General features: G+C 40.9%; 1 protein-coding gene across 1 annotated transcript; it reads left to right on the top strand.

Moving 5' to 3' along the window:
* Positions 1-692: 692 nt before the first annotated feature.
* LOC103376169 (tyrosine-protein kinase Fyn) lies at positions 693-18,022 on the top strand. Its single transcript, XM_008306538.1, has 6 exons — positions 693-1,571; positions 4,651-4,830; positions 7,680-7,756; positions 8,756-8,909; positions 15,054-15,185; positions 16,292-18,022. Exons 1-6 carry the CDS (start codon positions 1,457-1,459, stop codon positions 16,498-16,500), a joined length of 867 nt encoding a protein of 288 aa, XP_008304760.1. The 5' UTR covers positions 693-1,456; the 3' UTR covers positions 16,501-18,022.
* Positions 18,023-19,852: the final 1,830 nt, after the last annotated feature.

Raw genomic sequence — 19,852 nt, 5'->3', positions numbered from 1 at the left:
GTTGATTTAACCCCTAAAATGTGTCTCTGTGTATCACAGTTGCATAATAACAATAATAATAATAATAATAACAATAATCCCTTTTGCCTTAAAATGGCATACGTGTAACTCTACACTGCTGCTTCCTTAAAAATGGGCAGATTTATGAAAACACAGTTTTACAAGCTCAGATATATTCAACGTAGTTCAAAAATTCTTTTTACTTTTAACCCTGTAATTGTCCAGAATTACATAATTTATCAACTAGAATCTTTCTTTTTCTTCCTGACAGTCCCTACACTGCTCATCTGTAACGTTCGGTCTGAGAAACTTTACCAAACCAAGCTTACAGTCATTTTTCATCAAAGTCTTTGCTCTGCAAGTCTTATCTGTTTTTAAAAAAATCACAAAAAATAAAATACTTGTTTAAAAAATAAATAAATAAATAAAAATCTGCACTCCTTGGCACAATGGCAACACGCACTTTTTGGCTGAACTGAGCTTGAACATATGTAGGGCCATCTTTTTTTTCTACTGTTGGTAACACCTGTAGGCACTTTGAGCATTATGTATATGTTGACAAATAAGTAAACAAATAAATTCTGCTTCTGTTTTTCCATTATTTATGGCAATATAATTTTGTCATACTGCACAAGAGATATTGCTCAGTTCTCTCTACTTCTAGTCATGGTCGTGCTGTTTCCATTGAGGTGCAGGATTTAATATTGCAGTTAAAAAAAATGAGCCCACAGTGAGTAAAAAAAAAACTGACAGCAGCAGCAAACACTCAGAAACTACTTGGCGTAAATCGACCAAAAACACCTCACCTTAATGGACCTCAGTAATGCTTCTCTGACTGATAAATATTCATGTTTTAACTCCCACATCCCAAATTTGCACCTTTTTTGTAGAAAAGCTGTCAATTACAAGAAAAAAAAAAACCCTCATGGCATCATTAGGGCTGTTTTCTCAGCCTTGAAAAGGCTCCTCCAGAGCCACACAGAACTACATACAGCTGTTTTCACAAACTGAGTTTCTGTGACTAACAGGCTGGTGTTGAAGTGTGAAATCAGCGGAGTTCCCCTTTAAGGTGTTCAGACTGTGACTGCACCTCGGCCTCATCGCCTGCTGTAGATGAATTCCTAGCGTAGCGTTTTATTTGTGCTGAGATGACTTGGCAGCACTTTGCTTGATTCGATGATCAAGACGGATCAGAGAGACACATCAGTCTGATTACTGCTGGATCCTGTGACCTGGAATCAACCCACCTCCAGGAAACAGAAAGAAAAGCACTGATTTTCAGCTTTGATGTTTGCTCTTTGTCTTGTGTGTTGCTTTTAGGCTTTCCTCCTCCTGCTGCAGGATGCTCAGCTAACTCTTTGTACATCTTTTTCTGTGCTCTTTATTTGCTGTGCGGCGTTTTGCAGACCGAGCTGCGGGTCTCTGCTGTCGCTTGGTGGTTCCCTGCCACAAAGGGATGCCCCGCCTCGCCGACCTGTCCGTCAAAACCAAAGACGTGTGGGAGATCCCACGGGAGTCGCTGCAGCTGATCAAGCGTCTCGGGAATGGGCAGTTTGGGGAGGTCTGGATGGGTACGGATCCAGTCGCCTCCGGAGGACGAGGCCGTATGGAAGGAGGCTGCAGAGACGCCAGACACACTCCAAAACACAAGCCAATAATCCGGCCTGGGAGGGGATGAGGGGATCAGATGAGAAAAATGGAGCATTTTAATAATTCTCAGTTTGGGAACGTTGCCATGGAAATGCTCGTGGTTTCTCTGACCCCTTTCCTCCCAAAATCAGCTGGAAAAGCAGCCGGTGTGTCAGGAGACTCTGCTTTCGGCGTAAAGATGGCCTCCTTCCATGTGTTCCTCACTGCATGTTCCCCTCCCTGGTAGTTAACCCTGTGTGCCTTGCCTTCCCTCCCCCCCTGTAGAGAGTGCGGATGGTTTGTGCTTTAATTTAACCGACGTGTGTGTGAACTACATCCCTGACACTGTGGGCTTGAGTCATGATGCCTGGGAGATCAGCAGAGACGCACTTGAGTTGGAAGTAAAGCTGGGCACAGGATGTTTTGCTGATGTGTTTTATGGTAAGGACATCCAAAAAATGTTTTTAAAGAAATTCACACACCCTTTTTAAATTGTTACCTTGGGCCACCCAGGACATACATGCGGAGCTTTTTATTTATCCTCATCCCTGCATTCTTAAATGTGCCAAGAAACAATTTGCAGTTTTGTTTACCAATTTGAGATGAAAGCAAATGCTTTCTTATCCCTCTCCAGCATTCCCACAGGATTTTTGTGTTGGTTTTTGAACACGTAATCCATAAAATGTCTTTGAAAATCAGCTCCTATTCATGAATGCGGTTTTCCTACCTCATTGTTATTTCCAGTAATCTGCATGCTTTGCAGTATGGAACTCCAAATTTACCTCAATAAACAAACCATCATAGAGAAATAATCACACATGAGCTGTTGAAGACATATTGTCGAAACAGTGGCCATGTTTTGTGAGCATTGTATTGTATCACCTTAAAGTAAAAGGTCAATGAAACCGCCACAATTTCACTAAAATCTTTATATACTCTCTTGAGATTTTTTTTGACTTTTTCCAGAGCCTAAGGTGGTGATGGGGACATATTTTTTGAACGAACATTTAACTTACATGACCGCTCAGATGTTTTTGCTTCTTACGTTGTCTTCACCTCTGAACACCATGAAACATGTCCAATATACCGTAAATTCCAGACTGTTGAGCGCACCTGAATATAAGCCGCACCCACTAACTTTAAAAAGAAAACAAGTTTTGTACATCTATAGGCCGCACTTGTCTATAAGCCGCAGGTGTCCACGTTGTAACATGAGATAATTACAAAGATATTGTACAGAAAGATTTTATAAACTTTTAATAAAATACGTACCAGTAACATACACAAATACGTACCATAAATGCTTTTTTTCCAAACAATGCCTGTAACACGGCTGGTTAAAAAAAAATAAAAAATACAGCAGCCTACCAGGAAAAGTCATTGATTGCTATCTTTATCTTCCTCCTGTGCACTAAAACCAATAAAGTTCTTCAGTGTCGGAATTGAACAACCTCAGAATTACTTCGTCACACACTTCCTCAGTCTCTCTTTCGTTGTCGCTCTCAATGTCACTTTCGTCTCGAGCTAATTTGTAAATCTTGTAAAAATCCATAAATTAGCCGCATCATTGTTTAAGCTGCAGTGGTCAAAGCGTGTTAAAAAACAAGGTAGCGGCTTATAGTCTGGAATTTACGATATAGCTGACATTAAGAATTTTTTAAAACTTTAGAACGCCTGAGCACAGTTCCAGAAGACTTCTATTTACTCTCATAGATTGCCAAAGTTTTGTTTGTTTCTTCCTCTTTAAGTTTTTTTTTAGCATTTAGCAAACAGTTGATTTTATTTCTGGCTTTACCACCATGAACCAAGTAACATTGCCTCTATTGCCAACCATAGAAACAATTTAATGAAACGAGACAAATTCACATTTTCTGTTTTTTTCAGCATTTTAAAAGTTAACTTTAAAATTGCTCAGCAATTATATGGAAACATGGATAAGTCTCTGCACGAGCATAGAGTAGCACAATCACCCTCATATGGTTGGCTGCAAACCACATAAGCTTTCAAGCTGATGTCTTCTTCTTGTTTGTAAGTAAAGCCACAATGACAGCAGACTTCAAGCATTGAATTTTAAAAATTTATGAAATAGTTTCATAGTTTAATTGCTTCTGATTTACTCTGTTCCTCTAACTTTTCCTAATGTTTGAACTATTTTGGACTTCCATACTGCAGAACATGAAGGTCAGTGTTCAGATATTGGGGTTTAGGCCTCTCCCAGATGACACCCAGCCTCTGGGATCTTATTACCTCCCCACCCAGCAGGTTGCTGTCACCCGCTCGGTCCCAGCTGCCAAAAATGACTGCACAGCTGCATTACTAAAGAAACCTCCTCTGATATATGAGTTTACTCCTAACTTAAGTCCCTGAACCTACCAAACACAAGCAGGCCAAATGTTAGCTGATGCTCAGTCCTCCCTTTCAGTCCCTACTAATATTCCTGCATGCGTAACTGTCACAGAATGAGATAAATAAAGTGCTACTTTATTGGAGTGATTACAGCGATCCATATCTTATTATGAGCGCAGTAGCTGGAGACGGCACACATCGGTGGCGTGTCCATGCCGTGTTACAGTAACTGACATGCAACCAGCAAGGAGCTTACAGGCTTGCTTTTGTTAATCATCCTACAAAGGATTATCTGCTCCCGTGTTGGCGTATTGTGGCTCTCAAAGCCCTGCTGGATCTCTCTCCTCGCTTTTAAAAGCCATTTCAAATCGAGGTCCACTCTAAATCTCGTACCCATTTAATTATCCTTCAGACCAACCTCTGCGCACGAGAATTACAGATGAACTGATTCTTGTACAGACTCCTGATCTCATTCTGTGTCGCATGTTTACCTCATTGTCATTTCAAAGCAAGACTTTTCCCCTTGTTTTTGACACCAGTCGCCTCTCAGCCGCCAATCATCTCCTCAGGTTAGACAGCAGGGTTGTCAAGTCTGACTTTGAAATGACACGATTTGAATATGAATCGGTGTTCCCGCTGTACTGATGCCAGCGTCGGTGTGTGTGTGTGTGCCAGGAACGTGGAATGGCACCACGAAGGTGGCGGTGAAGACTCTGAAGCCTGGCACCATGTCCCCTGAGTCCTTCCTGGAGGAGGCTCAGATCATGAAGAAACTGCGCCATGATAAGCTGGTGCAGCTCTATGCCGTGGTGTCTGAGGAGCCCATTTACATCGTCACAGAGTACATGGGCAAAGGTAGGCGGATGAACACAAAACTATGCACATACGCTCACTAACTGCTCTTTTCCAAAGCATTCGGCCTCCTGAGAGTTTTTTAACTTTTTGTTGCGTGGTTTTATAACTTCAGTCCTGTGCAGCGTCCCTTCTATGTTATGTAATGGATAGCAGAACTTTAGAAAGTCATATTAAAATGCAAAACCCTCACTAGCAGCCCCTTAAGGCTGCAATGCATCCAAAGTGTAGCATAGAATAGATTAGAATAGATTTTCTTTATTGTCGTTGGACACTGCAGCATTCCTGTTGATGCCTTCACACAATCAGAAAACTTTATTTTTGAATATATAGTAAAGAATGTGCAAATATAAAAATACTAAAAAATAAGAACAACCACAAGTAAAAGTGGAACCTATGAATTAGTGATATAGGTTACTGTTGTGGCCCTGTGATAGACTGGTGACCTGTCCAGGGTGTCCCCTGCCTTCGCCCTAAGTCAGCTGGGATAGGCTCCAACCCCCCCGCGACCCTCGTGAGGATTATGCGGTATATAGATAATGGATGGATGGATGGATTACTGTTGTAATGTTTAATTTTAGTTTATTTCCTTTATTAGGAAAACCATATAAACAGTGGTGTAACTGAGGTTGCACTTTCGTATATTGCACATTTCTGAATATTTACAACAATGTCATGGCTTATAGTAGTGCAAAATGTGCTTACAAGTTGCAGTTATTTGTAAACAGATGTACAGGTTCAGTGTATAAATAGAAGGTGCACAATAGAAGAAGGTGCAAGAAATGTAGATGCTTCAAGATTCTGTAAATGTAACAAGTCAGTAAATTGTTCAAATAAACACACAGCAGGTCGAGTCCTGCAGCAATCTACAGCTGATCCTGAATATTCTTGAACGTCTTTAAGATCCAGCTCAACTGGTTTCCAACTGGTGTCGCTAAATATGAGAGCTGAAGCTATATTTCTGCTATATGTCATCCATTCTTGAGTGTAGCTCGTTGCCAAATCAACACTTCTGCTACACTCTGTCTTTTTCAATCTTCCCCCTGAACACTGTGTTTGTGCCTACTAGCACTTTTGACACATGCAGACAAATAACATAGTCAGAGAGAGAAAAAGACATTTCTTACTAAATTACTTTTAAAAAAATAACAAAACCTCAATCAGGCCCAAGCAGGGAGCTTTACACCACAGTATGCCACAAGCCCATCTCCAAACCCATTATTTTCTCAGGATCCGCTGAGTTTGAGTTGGGTGGCTGATGTTACAGCGCAGGGCTGAGAACAACACGCTCATGATTTTACTCAACTGATGCTTTGTGCAGATATTTGTTGAGGCAGCGCACCAAACCGTCAGGAATTTAAAAAATACAACACCATGTGGTTTCAAGGTAGAGCATGAAGAGAAAATAGGACAGAGAGTTTATGGTTTGATCCGCAAGCAGCTAAAGAGGAAAGCAGGTGATGTTTTCAGGGCCAACAGGAACAACTTCAAATGTATTGTTAATACAATGTCGATGCCTTTAGCGAAAGTTTTGAGTTGAATTTCAGCATCAGATTCCATCTGCTTGTAGCACCACTGAGTCTGAGTCCAACTTCTTTAATATAGCTTCACTGACAACAATCTCTGCAGCCATCAGAGGAAAACGGCAGCGGCACCTGCTGACCAGTCACTTCTTGTGATCCCTACATGATGTCTCCTTATTCACATGTAGTTTTTGATGCTTCTACTTGTGGTCTGCTTTAAATTTTATTCTGAAGTGTCTGACAGAGCAGCAGCGTTTGTAGATTATTCATTCCAATCAGAGGGATTTTTCCTCCCTGAGAAGCAAGAATATATTTAGCAAACTAATCACAACCTGCCTGTTATAGATGAGATGGAGATTGCATATTCCATGTAGAAAGGTGAAGCTCTTAACCTGTTGAAAATTAAAAGAGTTCATCTTCTCAGAAGCATGAATATACTCTCTAAAGTTAGCAAATGTGTACAATGCAAGTGGAAATTTGGGGCTGCTGCAAAAAGAACAGTCATTTGACTCTCTTAAAACATTTAGAATCATCCTCTGAGGACCTTGAATATCCGTAGTAAATGTAGTTGTCAAAATACACAGTGTTGCTTTGCTCCAAAGGGTTGATAATTGGACTAAATAGTTACTTTCAGTCCTTGCCTTTGACCTCAGTCATCTCAGTAGCAAAAATGTGACACACTAACCCAATAAAATGCACAAAATGGTCTAAATCTAAAGCAATGTGCTCTTTATGTGCTTTTTTATGTGCGAGCGTGTAATTAAGTTTATAGCTCTGTGCACAAGCAAGCATGCAGGCTTTGCAAAAATATATTTCTTTTAAGCAAAAGTGTTTTTGTTCCACTCCAGTCAGAACAGTAAGTGCCCTGGTATGGTAAACCCTTTGTTTCAAAGAGACTGAAGATGATTAAAGCCTTCAAAACATTCTCTCAAAACAGTGGAATTCAGAAACCCCACAAGAAAGAGCTGTGGATGCACATTAATCACCAGAGAATGTAAGAATGGAAACTTTGATGTGCATCGCTGTGTCTGTTGCATGCAGAGTCTGCCACATCTAGGTCAGCCCGTTACGTTGGAGAGAAGAATGTGTTTTCAAAAAGCAGATCCGGTGTGAAACTTAATGGAAGTGGAAGTTTTTGGGATGATCATCAAGTAGATCCGTCCTGCGTTTATCCCGTCAGGGCTGCTGATGATATGAAGTAGAAGTGAAAAGGCAAATTACAAACGTAATGTCTCTGAGATGTTCGGGTTTTTACTTGTGGTTTGTAGCTGTTGAAGAGAAGTTTCCAGTAGTTCTCTACTAACTGGTTTCCCTTTATGTCCGCTGTAGGAAGCCTGCTGGACTTCTTGAAGGATGGAGAAGGACGGGGGTTGAAGCTGCCTAACCTGGTAGACATGGCAGCACAGGTACGATTAAGGAACTTCATGTTTTAGATACTTTAACCCTCCTAACCCCAAAACACAGCAACAGGTTTGAACAACATGCTAGTGTTAAGAAATCGACAAAATTCTACCATTTATCAAAACCAGAAACTGTAAAAACTAAAAGAAGCATCAGATTTTGAACTTTCCGGCTGTCCAACACTTGTGATCATATCTGACGTGCATTCTCTCAGTAAAATTTAGCACATCCAGGTTAAAAGTGGGTTTTTGTTTTTTGTTTTTTAATTCACTTTTACCAGAAATTGCATGAAGTTCAGCTGAGACATGGTTGCTCCAAAGAGGGCAGAATCTGTTTTGTACAAACAACTTATTTTAGGCAATCACCAAAAAGTAAAAAAAAAAAAAAACAATGTTTTTACAGTTTGCCTCTACAATAAATTGCTGAATTTTGGCCAGTTTTTAAAGATAACCTTGAGGTTAAGAAGGTTAAAAGCTCAAAGTCCCTCATATTCCTGGTAGGTTTTTAATTTGAAACACACGTAGAAAGGGCTGAGCTATTTTCTGTTCATTTGATAATTTACAGAATGTGGAACTGAGTGAACTTCAGCCTCAGCTTCTTCATTAAGAGATCACCTGAGGGCCTGTTCTTTCAGTTCATTTCCATTCGGTTCATAGCAGCTCGTCCTATTTGACCCAAATCTTTTAGCAGGTACTAGGTCATCTGTAATGGGATATCTTTTGAATTAAACTTTCCTAAATGAGATTTTCTGTTTGTCTGCAGGTGAAACTGCACAGATACGTTTGTTAGGGCTGCTTATATAATCAAACTGTGGGCTTTAACTTCTGTCAACTATTGGCATTTGTAGTGCACAAATATTTCCTATAGCTGGCTGGAGGTGTTGTTTTCTTTGCCAGATGATATTTAACAATATTATCATGAAAAAAGCAAATCGCGGTGGAAGCAGAAATAATGTCAGGAGGGTTTTATTCAGCGAGTCTTGATGCGTCTGTGCTGTGCTTCAGGTTGCAGCCGGCATGGCCTACATCGAAAGGATGAACTACATCCACAGAGACCTGCGCTCCGCCAACATCCTGGTGGGAGACAACCTGGTGTGTAAGATCGCCGACTTCGGCCTGGCCAGGCTCATCGAGGACAACGAATACACAGCTCGGCAAGGTGAGGCTTCCAACTCCTCTCCCCCAGCGTGCACACGCCGTTTAAAATGCTCATTCTTATTGCTGCATTAGGTCATGGAGGAAATTCTCTCAGAGGGATGCAAAATTTGCAGCACGCCCACACAGATGACGAGCCTGTGAGGCAGCAATCAGGTCCAAATATTTGCTCAGCGTTACACAAAAACAGGGAGCAGGCACTCCCTGCCCCAGAGAGAGTGACATTTTCTAAGTCTAGAAAGGAGCTTAAATTCAATTCAGTTTTATTTGTATCACACAGTTTACAACACATGTCATCTCACAGCGCTTAACATAGTAAGGTGAAGACCGTACAAATTTAAACAGAGAACCCAACAATCCAAAGTTACCTATGGACTCCCTCTGAGCAAGCGGTCAGCAACGGTGGAAAGGAACCAAAAAAAGCCCAGTGGGAGGGAGGGGGGAAACCTCCGACAGAACCAGGCTCAGGAAAGGCAGCCATCTGCCTCAACTGGTTGGGGTGAGAGTGGGGATGGGAGGGTAGGGATAACAGGACAGCAGATGGAGGGCAAGCAATAGAACAGAACAATAAATATTTCGGGGGTCAGTGAGGCCAGAGGCTGCAGATCAGGCGTGAACTTCCAGATCCAGAGACGTCCACAGAGAGAACAAGCACAGGAGAAACACAGAGTTAGTGATGTGTAATGGTGATGTATGAATGTATGGAGGGGAGAGGACGAGAGGAGATGAGCTCAGTACATCACTGGAATCCCCCGGCAGCCTAAACCTATAGCAGCATAACTAAGGGACAGTTCAAGTGATCCTGAGCAGCCCTAACTATAAGCTTTATCAAAGAGGAAGGTTTTAACCCTAATCTTAAAAGTAGAGAGTGTATCTGCCTCCAGAACCCAAACTGGGAGCTGATTCCACAACAGAGGAGCTGATAGCTGAAGGCTCTGGCTCCCATTCTACTTCTGGAAACTCTGGGAACCACACGTGGACCTGCGGTCAGAGAGCTCTGTTAGGATGATACAGTACAATAAGGTCTTTAAGATAAGATGGAGTTTGGTGATTAAGAGTTTTGTATGTTAGAAGCAGGATTTTAAATTCTGTCCTGGATTTTACTGAGAGCCAATGAAGAGAAGCTAATCCAGGAGAAATATGTTCTGTCTTACTGTTTTTGTCAGCTGCAGCATTTTGGATCAATTGGAGGTTTTTAAGAGAATTCCTGGGACATCCTGATAGTAAGGAATTACAATCGTCCAGTCTAGAAGTTATAAATGCATGGACTAGTTTCTCAGCATCCCTCTGAGACAGGATGTTCTGATTTTTACAATATTAGGTAAATTAAAGTAGCCGTCCTACAAACTCACTTTATCTGTGTATTGAACGACATGTCCTGGTCAAAAATAACTCCAAACTTCTCCAAGGCAATGCCATCTAGAGTAACTATCTGGTTAGATAGGGTGTTTCTGAGGTGTTTCGGGCCAAATACAATAACCTCATTTTTTTCTGGATTTAAATGAAGAAAATGACAGGTCATCCAGGTATCCTTTATGTGCTTTAGACATGCCTGGCGTTTGACCAACTGATTGGTTTCATTTGGCTTTGTACATAAATATAACTAGATGTCATCTGCATAACAATGGAAATTGGTGCAGTGTTTTCTAATAATGTTGCCTAAGGGGAGCATGTACAAGGTAAATAATATTGGTCCTAACACAGAACCCTGTGGAACTCCATAACTAACTCTGTTGCAAGTATAGAAACTAGTCCACTGTCTGAAGCTATAAGATCATTAGTGACCTTCACCAGTGCTGTCTCTGTACTATGATGCATTCTAAATCCTGATTGAAACTCTTCAGACAAACCATTTCTGTGCAGATGATCAAATAATTGGCTTGCAACAGCTTTTTCAAGAATTTTGGAAATAAAAGGGAGGTTGGATATGAGCCTATAGTTTGCTGAAACACCTGGATCTAAAGTAGGCTTTTTGAGTAGTGGTTTTATTATGGCTACTTTGAAAGCCTGCGGTACGTAGCTTGTTAATATAGAGAAGTTGATGATATTTAATACTGCAGTGTTAATTAAAAGAAAGATTTCCTTGAACAGTCGAGTGGGGATGGGGTCTAACAGACATGTTGCTGGTTTAGATAAATTTACTATCGACGTGAGCTATGAGAGATTTACAGCAGAGAAGCAGTCTAAGTATGAATCTGGTCCTGTGGATGCATCTAGAGCTGCTACACCTAAAGACATGTTAATGATTTGTTGTCTAATATTCAAAACTTTATTAGTGAAGAAGGTCATAAAATCCTCACTGCTGAGAGCTAAAGGAACACAAGGCTTCACCAAACTGTGACTCTTTGTCAGCCTGGCTGCAGTGCTGAAAAGAAACCTGGGGTTGTTCTTGTTTTCCTTCATTACAGATGAATAATAGACATTTCTTGTCCTGCGGATTGCTTTCCAGGCTAGATTAAATTCTTCCGAATTCGTAGAGTACCACTGTCTTTCCAGACTTCTGTTTCAAGATGTGTAGCTGTTGACTATACCTTGGAGCTATTCTATTATAATTTATTGTCTTCACCACGGACTCCATCACCACGACAACCTGGAACACAGGTAGAGATTTTGAACCCCTGGGGTGAACCCAATCCTGACAACTATCGCTATGGAAACCAGGGCTACACGGATCCATGGGAAGGCGAGCGAGAGCAGCAGGATACGAACAAGAGGCTGCTGGATCCGGCCAACACGCTGCAGTTCGATGACTTTAGGAAGTGGACGGTGGAATTTTGTGTCATTCCACTGTTGACCACTGAGGAGTGTTTGTAGCCTGATAATCAGTGTGAATCAGCTGTTTTCTGATTGAGAGGGTGATGTGTTTGCTATCCATCCTGTCATTTATATACCGGATTCTTCACTGAAAGTACACGAGTGTCTCCACAGACCTGCCGAGATAGAGATGCTGTGGACAACTGTAGATTGCAAGCTGATTGGTTGATTCAGTTCCTGTCATAACTATGGTTCGCTTTGCGTTGACTTTAGAAATAGAACGGCAATTACATACATATTTATCTTTGAAATAGTAATTTGACAAAAACACTAATGATTCAAGATTTCTTAATTGTTATTTTTTGTGTGCTTGGATACATAAAAAACTAAATACTGCCCTGTACAATGCAAAAAAAAAAAAAAAAAAAAACGATAAATATACCTAAAATCTATGAAAAATACAGCTTACAATAGCTGCACAGTGTAATTGGTATTAAAGTGCATTCTGTCAGTCACAGTGTATTAAAAAGTAGCTTACTGTATTTCGTCCTGATCCCAGAGAGTTGCTCAGTTGTCATGACAGCTGAGATGTGGCTGAAGGCTCCAGAAGACATCATAGTAAGTTGCCCTTGTGGTGGGAACTGTTAGAAAAAGAACTGAGCAGCTGTGCCTTTAGTGTACCACCTTCGTTTGAAATAAATTCAAGCTGTGATTAGCTCACTGGGGAGGAAGCCACCGCTGAGCAATACCAGACTTAACTGAAAAAACTGTCAAATTTAAAAAATAAAATCAACGGTTATATATTTAGAGACAATTATATTCCCATCATATGTTTAATTTTGCATGAACGCAGTTGTAATGTGGCGGCCTTATGGCGTTAATGGAGATGGAGCTGTTGAATCTGATCGTGAACCACAATGTGGCTCCAGCAGGGAACTTTTCTGTTATGTGAATCAGACTTTACTAGATGTGTACAGAAGTACCCAACTCAGGGAAGCTTCAGACACAAATCTGAGTGACATTAACTGTCTGAACCGAAGCAGTTTCTGGGTATTTGTTTTTTGCTCCTGTCTCATTTTTACTCACTGTGGGCTCATTTTTCACTGCAGTATAAAGTCCTGCACCTCTATGGAAAAAGCTCAACTATGGCTAGAAGCAGAGAGAATTCAAAAATGTCGTTCTAATGCCATAAATCTTTAGGGGGGGAAAAAAACAGGAAATTAAAGTTGCATTAATTTGTTTATTTACTTGACAAAAGTTTTTTTTTTTAAGTGGAGTCAACAAGTACAATATTTTTCCAAGTGCCCATAGGTGTTACCAACACTGGAACAAATGGTGGCTGTACCTCCTATAGATCTGTTATTACTTACTTTACTAATTTGTTTTCATATGTACCTCCTATCAGCTCTGTGTAAACACAGCCTGCAGTTCAGCTGAAAAAGTCCCAGAATTTCCGTCATGTTCGATGCAGTGGATTTCCTAATGGCTTCCTGTTTGCGTGAAGGACAGCAGAACATTTAGTTTTTTACAGGATCTTTTTGCACCAAATGGTTTCTTTTTAAATGAGACATATAGAGTAAAGTGATTTTGATTAAATATCATAATCAGAGCTTAGTTTTGGTTACGTTGTTTTGACAGAATGATGTCATAGATGATTAGATCAAGAACCATCAGAAAATTCAAAATCCGGGGATTGTTTTTACAGCTTCTGACTCTGATGAATTATGTCCTTTTGGTGACTTATAAAGTTAGCATGTCTTTCAGAGGGTTAAGTTAAATATTAATAATGAAACTGTCCAGTTTAGTGTAAATGTCGTCATCTCCCTGCTGGTCAGTTTGAGCTCATAACAGCTGTTCCTGTTAATACAGTTTGTCTTTCCTTAGCAAATGCTGTCATCAGTATTGGGATTTCCCCCCCCCCCATTTACAGATGAAATCATTTTTGCTTTGCCATATGTTGTTGGATCTCTGCTAGTTGTTTCTCTTGACTTTAAAAAGTCAGACGTCTTGTAAAGCTGACAGATGCTGTGACGTGACTTCACTTTGTTGTTATGTCTGTACATGTGGTTAACCTCTTGAACTCTTACTTCCTGCTCTACCTTACATTATGTAGTTTAGTTTAGACTCTCACATATGTGCTCTGTGACCCACCAGCGTGTCACATAGAACTGAGGAGGACATTACATTACTTTTGTGTTTTTCACTTCTCGCTGTTAACTGCAGCGTTGGTCGCACCTGTACCTTTCACTGACTTTAAATTTAAAAAAGAGAGAAAGAGCACCATGTAGAGCCACGGGTATGGTCATCAGACTGCACTGTGTAATGGAGAAATACGTAATTAATCTATAATAGGATTTATAATAAGACATGACAAGAGATAATACATGTCTGCTCTATGAATTAAATCATACATTAAAACATACTTAAAAAATACAAGTACTTTGTATCCAGAATGTCATATTTCAGAATAGTGTATATTTTTGGGTTATAATTACTGATGCATTACTACACAGGTGTATTTCTTCGGCCTGCTGATATAAAGGAAAATAGACCAAATTTTAAGTTTACCGACTATAAATATGTCAGAATTTTGAGCAATGACACTAAAGTTTGCTTTCATATTTTCTTGATTAATGTATTTAAATGAATTGTGTGTCTCAGCTCAGATTTCAAGCCTATTAGTAGAAAATTGTATGTAATGTTTTATGTTAATAATGTTGAATTTGTGCAAAATGAAATTCAATTTGATATTTCTTCTCATTACAGTAATGCTTACAAATATTTTTGCAGTTGTTGCTTCACATCGTCTTTATTCTTACTTTTAATTTTCTGTGTGTCAGGTCAAAGAGCTAACCAATTAATCGATTCCAGTTTGAATCAATGCAATTAGCAAATCGCAAAGGCTGCAATTTCAGATCTACATTATGCAGCATGTTGTGTCAATAGTTTTACAAATTCATGCCATTCTCCTTGTGTGACTTTATATCTATTCACTGCTAATTTTGAAGTAAAGCTTCACTTAAGAAAATCAGAAAAATCTCAATCAGAAATTTTCCACAAGTGGTTCAGCCTTAACAGGTTATAGGAGAGTGAATTAAGCTGGGTTGTGCAGTTGTTGGTGTTTAAAAAAAAATAAGAAGTGATTTATTTTATATATGATATAAGGGGAAAAAAATGGCTCTATGATATACGTTTAACTGTATCACCTCCTATGATGAGTGAGCTGATGTGTGAAGCAGGAGGAGAAGCTGCAAATCTAACAGAGACAGGCAGAGAAAATCAACTTTCCACATGAAAGGGAAGGCAGCGTTTCAGGTTATGTGTGAATTAACCTGCAGATGCACAGGCGCTCTGTTCATTAATGCTAACGTCGTCTCACTGATCTCCTCCCCAGGTGCAAAGTTCCCCATCAAGTGGACCGCCCCAGAGGCCGCGCTGTACGGCAAGTTCACCATCAAGTCGGACGTGTGGTCGTTTGGCATCTTGCTGACGGAGCTGGTCACCAAGGGTCGGGTGCCTTACCCAGGTGAGGAGGCGTTCACCTTGAGCCGCTCGATAAGGTGGCCTGATAAGGAGAATCTCACCTCGTAGGAAACACTGAGCTGTTACCAAAGCACACACGGGTTTTTCTTTTTTTTTTCTCTATGACAACAGGCGGCCCCTGCTGCTGTTTGTGGGAGTAAAAGGTTCCTTTTCGCTTGGGTAACCTTCGTTTTTCCCTGCCAGAATGTGAGATAACCCTTAATTACCGCCGCTGGCCTGTGGGACAAGTTAAATTTCAAACAGAAACAAAAAGGAAAGAGAATGGGAGAGGCCGTCCTGGGGTGTGTGTTGAGTGTGGCTCCATTTGCAGGGAGGGAAAACACATGTTCGACCAGATGGTGCTGGTGGGTCGCTGGTGCTGCAGGGAGAAGGTGAGGGAGGTTAAAGCACACAGAGAGCCAAGGGAGCAGCAGCATGTGAGCAGCTAGCCGCTAAGATAGAATAACAGAATGATTGGGCAGATATTTTGATCATTATTAATCAGCTTGAGTCACTTACTAAAGAAAAATAAAGTTAATTATAGATTCGTCTGTAAGTGTGAATCTTTGCAGCTGTATTTGCTGTGCAATCAAAGCAGTTAGTAAATATACATCAGAAGATGCAAACAGTTAATGAAGTTACCTCTTGTGCCACTAGAGTAAATTGTGCAAAGCCCCTCCCTCAATTTAGATCAAGCAGATCAGGCTGCTGTGTGTTGCTGTTTAATACAGTCAATGAGAAGGAGGCCACATTTACTTATTCAGTGCACAACAGAGTTCTGTTAGAGCATGAACTGGTGGGTTTTATCCCAGTTTAACCTCTGAATATGACTCATAAGCGCCAACTTCTGCTCCTTGATGATCTAGAGGTTTCGTTTTAGACACAAACAACAAGCCAGCGAGCGTATTTACATCCTAGCTGCTCGTCTTAATTAAAGGCTTCTGAAGCGGCCGGCACCTCTGGGAGTTCAGGGCCCACAGTCGGTTCATGCTGAAGGTCATCGAGGCTAAATCAAAGCGTTTGGTCTCCGTGGATTTGTCGTATCGATCCGTTTGAGAGCTCCTGGGTGCTTTTACTCACCTTCAGCGTTTGTTTGATTTTTTTATTCAGGCATGAACAACCGCGAGGTGCTGGAGCAGGTGGAGCGGGGCTACCGGATGCCGTGCCCCCAGGACTGCCCCATCTCGCTGCATGAGCTGATGCTGCAGTGCTGGAAGAAGGACGCCGAGGAGCGGCCCACCTTCGAGTACCTGCAGGCCTTCTTGGAGGACTACTTCACAGCCACCGAGCCTCAGTACCAGCCCGGGGACAACCTCTAAACTGGCCTCCCTCCTCTCTCTCTCTCTCTGTCTCTCTCTCTCTCTCTCTCTCCCTCTCTCTCACTCTCACTCTCTCTCTCTCTCTCTATCTCCGGGACTCGGGGTCGGCTCGGGGCTGGGGGCAGGACTGGCCCGAGCGGTTCTGTTTTAAAAAAAAAATAAAGACTCTGGAGCCTTCCCAGCCAGGCCTTTTTATTTTAGGGATCTGTACAGCTTCCTCAGCTCAACTCCAGCGTTTCAGTTCCAACTCCTAAAAACACAACCCTCAGTCTCAGAGGCGCCCCCTGGAGTCTGAACTCTGCAAGTGCGATAATTAGGGAAGTTGATGGACGGAGTTAACTGGGGTCGCGCTAATGCAATGAAATACCTGTGTTCAATGTAAATAAGAAAAGCTTGTTTTAGTTTGTCTGCTTCCGTTCGAGATTTTTATTTTCTCCTGCACAAAAATAATAATAATGATAAAAACGATAGAGGCAAAGGAAGACGAGCACCTGAGCAGGCACACTTAATCTGTATTATACTGTAGCTCCTCTATTATTTTCTAGAGATTGAATTGGAAGCCTCGATATATTTTTTTTTTCTCATTTCCCATAATGTCTCAGAGAATTCACCCCCAGAACATTGCTTTATTCTTGACTTTTTTATATGTAGTATTGCAGAGGCTTCTTCAGACGTGCATGACGCAGTTTTCCATCAGCTTTTTTTCTTTTCTTGCCTCCCCACCACCCTAAAAGCTTCCTCAGAGCGCTAGTTGTTAAGCTACTGCTGGTTCTTTTACAAACGATATGTCACATTTTTGTAAATCACAGCTGAGCGTGTAAGGATTTTTGAACATATCCCTCCTCGCTTATTTGAGAAGATTTGGGTGGAAATATTTCTGTCTTTCTACCACAAAGTGTTGTTTTTTTTTTTTTTTGTTTCGCTTGAAGAAGAGGAAAGAGTTAATTTAAGAAGTTTGTCTTTGTTTGAGCTGCCATTGCGAGGTCTCGCCTCGTCGTTGAGAATCTTTTTCTTTCGGAGGGAAGTCGACGCAAACCGTGGCTTTTCACCTCATCTCCTGCACGCCCTCCACTCGAGCCTGCGGTGGCGGCGGCCTGCAGCTGAACCTGGACCACCTTACCTCCTCAGTTACTTCTGCTTTTATGTTTTACTGACACAGTTATATTCAGTATTGAGTCTTTGGTTTTTACAGAGTATGTTTTTATTCAACCCTTTTAAGTGATCCTTTAAGAGTCAGTCGTACTGTACATTCAGGAGAGCTCTGGGACCAATTCAGGTGACAATAAGAAGAAGGTCTGAAGATGAACTGAACCCAGCCCTGACCTGGTCTTAATGCAGATGGTTTCATGGCCAATGGAAACCCCTTCATTTTTCAGTTGTACAGCTCAATGGTTTTTAAGTGTCGCTAACTTCCCTCCTTTGTATCTTTTCATTTCCATTTTTTAACATAACTTGTTTTGTTAATTCAGTGATTTGGCGTTTGGAATTCAGAAAAGACCAATAAACATTTTACACTCTTTCCAAGACGCTTATTTTAAACATGACAGTGTTTGTGTGATTTAACTGTGACATGCTGTTGGATGTTTTCGAAGGTTTAGGTCTCATCTGGAACTGACATCATTCAGTCTTGTCTCGGTCTCATATACGTATAAATGATGTATGTTGCGAATGTGACTGGGTGGAGCGCTGCTGTTTTGAAGCCTGCAGTTTGGAAGTTGGCTGTATCCGTCTTGTTTTTTGTAATTGGATGTAAAAATGTTAGCAGGCTGTCGGTCACAAGGTAGCAACATTACACAAAGTTTTCCCTTCCATTTTAAAATTCTCTCTGTTACAAGAAACAACAACAATGTCCAACTAGCAAACGGAAGACTGGAAATGTCAAGTGTTGTTGAAGATTTGGATCTTGCATCTCCAGCTGAGACTAGCCACATCATAAACCTAACCTGATGTATCATTCATTTTACTCTAAATGGGAGCATGATTTGCAACACAAACATCATGTTGTGTTTAAAGAGAGTTAAAACTAAAAATTGAGACCATAAACTCATTTGGAAAATGGTTAGTGAGGTAATATATCAAGACAGAAGTTGGGTCATTTTGTCATGTAGCCAGAGGAGTCACCCCCTGCTGGCTGTTAGAAGGAATACAGGTTTAAATGACTTCCACATCGGCTTTACTTATTAAACCGGAAGGCTACATCCATCATTTATATGCAGTCTATGATGTGGCTGGAGTCTTGTTAAGCTCTCTGTATCTCTATGAGTACATAAAATTGACTATTTAGGATTTATAAACACACGTTTGGCTATTGTTTATGAATTTCATCTGTTAGAGTCGCCATGTGTAACTTCTGGAGATTTGTTTTACCAAGTCTGCTGCACTTAAGAGAAAAAAAGGCCTTTTGTTTATACTGCGGATTGATTAAGCAGCTGGAGAGATGCAACTGGGTCCCATCTGACCTCCCACCAAAAGTTTTCTGTGCTCCATCATGTCATTGTTGCGAGATTTTGACATGGGGCACAGAGTTGGCTACACTGACAATGCTAGAAGTACCTGGTAGTGGTGCAACATCTAATGAAACAGCATTTAGAATACAAAGAAATACCTAGAAATAATAATACTAAAATGTGTTGAACGTGGACCTTTAGGTGGTGCTTGGGGATCTGGGACACTTTACCCTGTTATGAATTCTTCTTTAGCAACATCGTTTGCCAGAAATATTCAGATGAAGTGAATATTTAAAGTTACACTTTTGGTCATTGCGTTAACAGATTTGAACCTATAACACCATTAGGTCCAGTAATGTTGTTTCCTTGCATTGGTACTTACAGTTTACATATTTGCCAATTTTCAGTTTTAGCTTGTGAACCAACATCTTTTAGTGACTTATTGCTCTTGAAACCCTTCTTTCATTCATGCAGCTTTGTTTTTAATTGCAGCTGGCTGTTGGAAAAAGAAACGCAAACGTGTGTCCTGAGGCGAGAATTGATTCTCAGATCAATGAAGTGGTGACTGGTTTGCCAGACGCACAGCTTTTAACTGATGGGTTTTCTTTCAAAACACAGAGCAAACAGTCTGTGACAACAATTGTTACCATTATGACTCCATTTGCTCACTGTAAAGACATGCGTTCTTTCATGGTTTAGTCTGTTTGTGTGCTGTCGGCATGAACTGCTTAGGAACATTCCCACCACGTTGCCAAATGGTGTGACTCCCTCCTCCTGTAGCTTTATAGCAGTACTAGCTGGAGCTGTCTCACCCACCCCTCCATCATTATCAATAGCCTCATCTTTGTGGAGCCATAAGCAGCTGGGATGCACCTGTGTGGAAGAACTACCCTCTTTATGGCACC

The sequence above is a fragment of the Stegastes partitus genome, unplaced genomic scaffold, assembly GCF_000690725.1.
Source record: "Stegastes partitus isolate 25-593 unplaced genomic scaffold, Stegastes_partitus-1.0.2 Scaffold3690, whole genome shotgun sequence".
In the NCBI taxonomy this organism is placed as follows: domain Eukaryota; kingdom Metazoa; phylum Chordata; class Actinopteri; family Pomacentridae; genus Stegastes; species Stegastes partitus.
The sequence above is the reverse complement of the archived record's forward strand: the minus strand, read 5'-3'. Positions and strand labels throughout refer to the sequence as shown.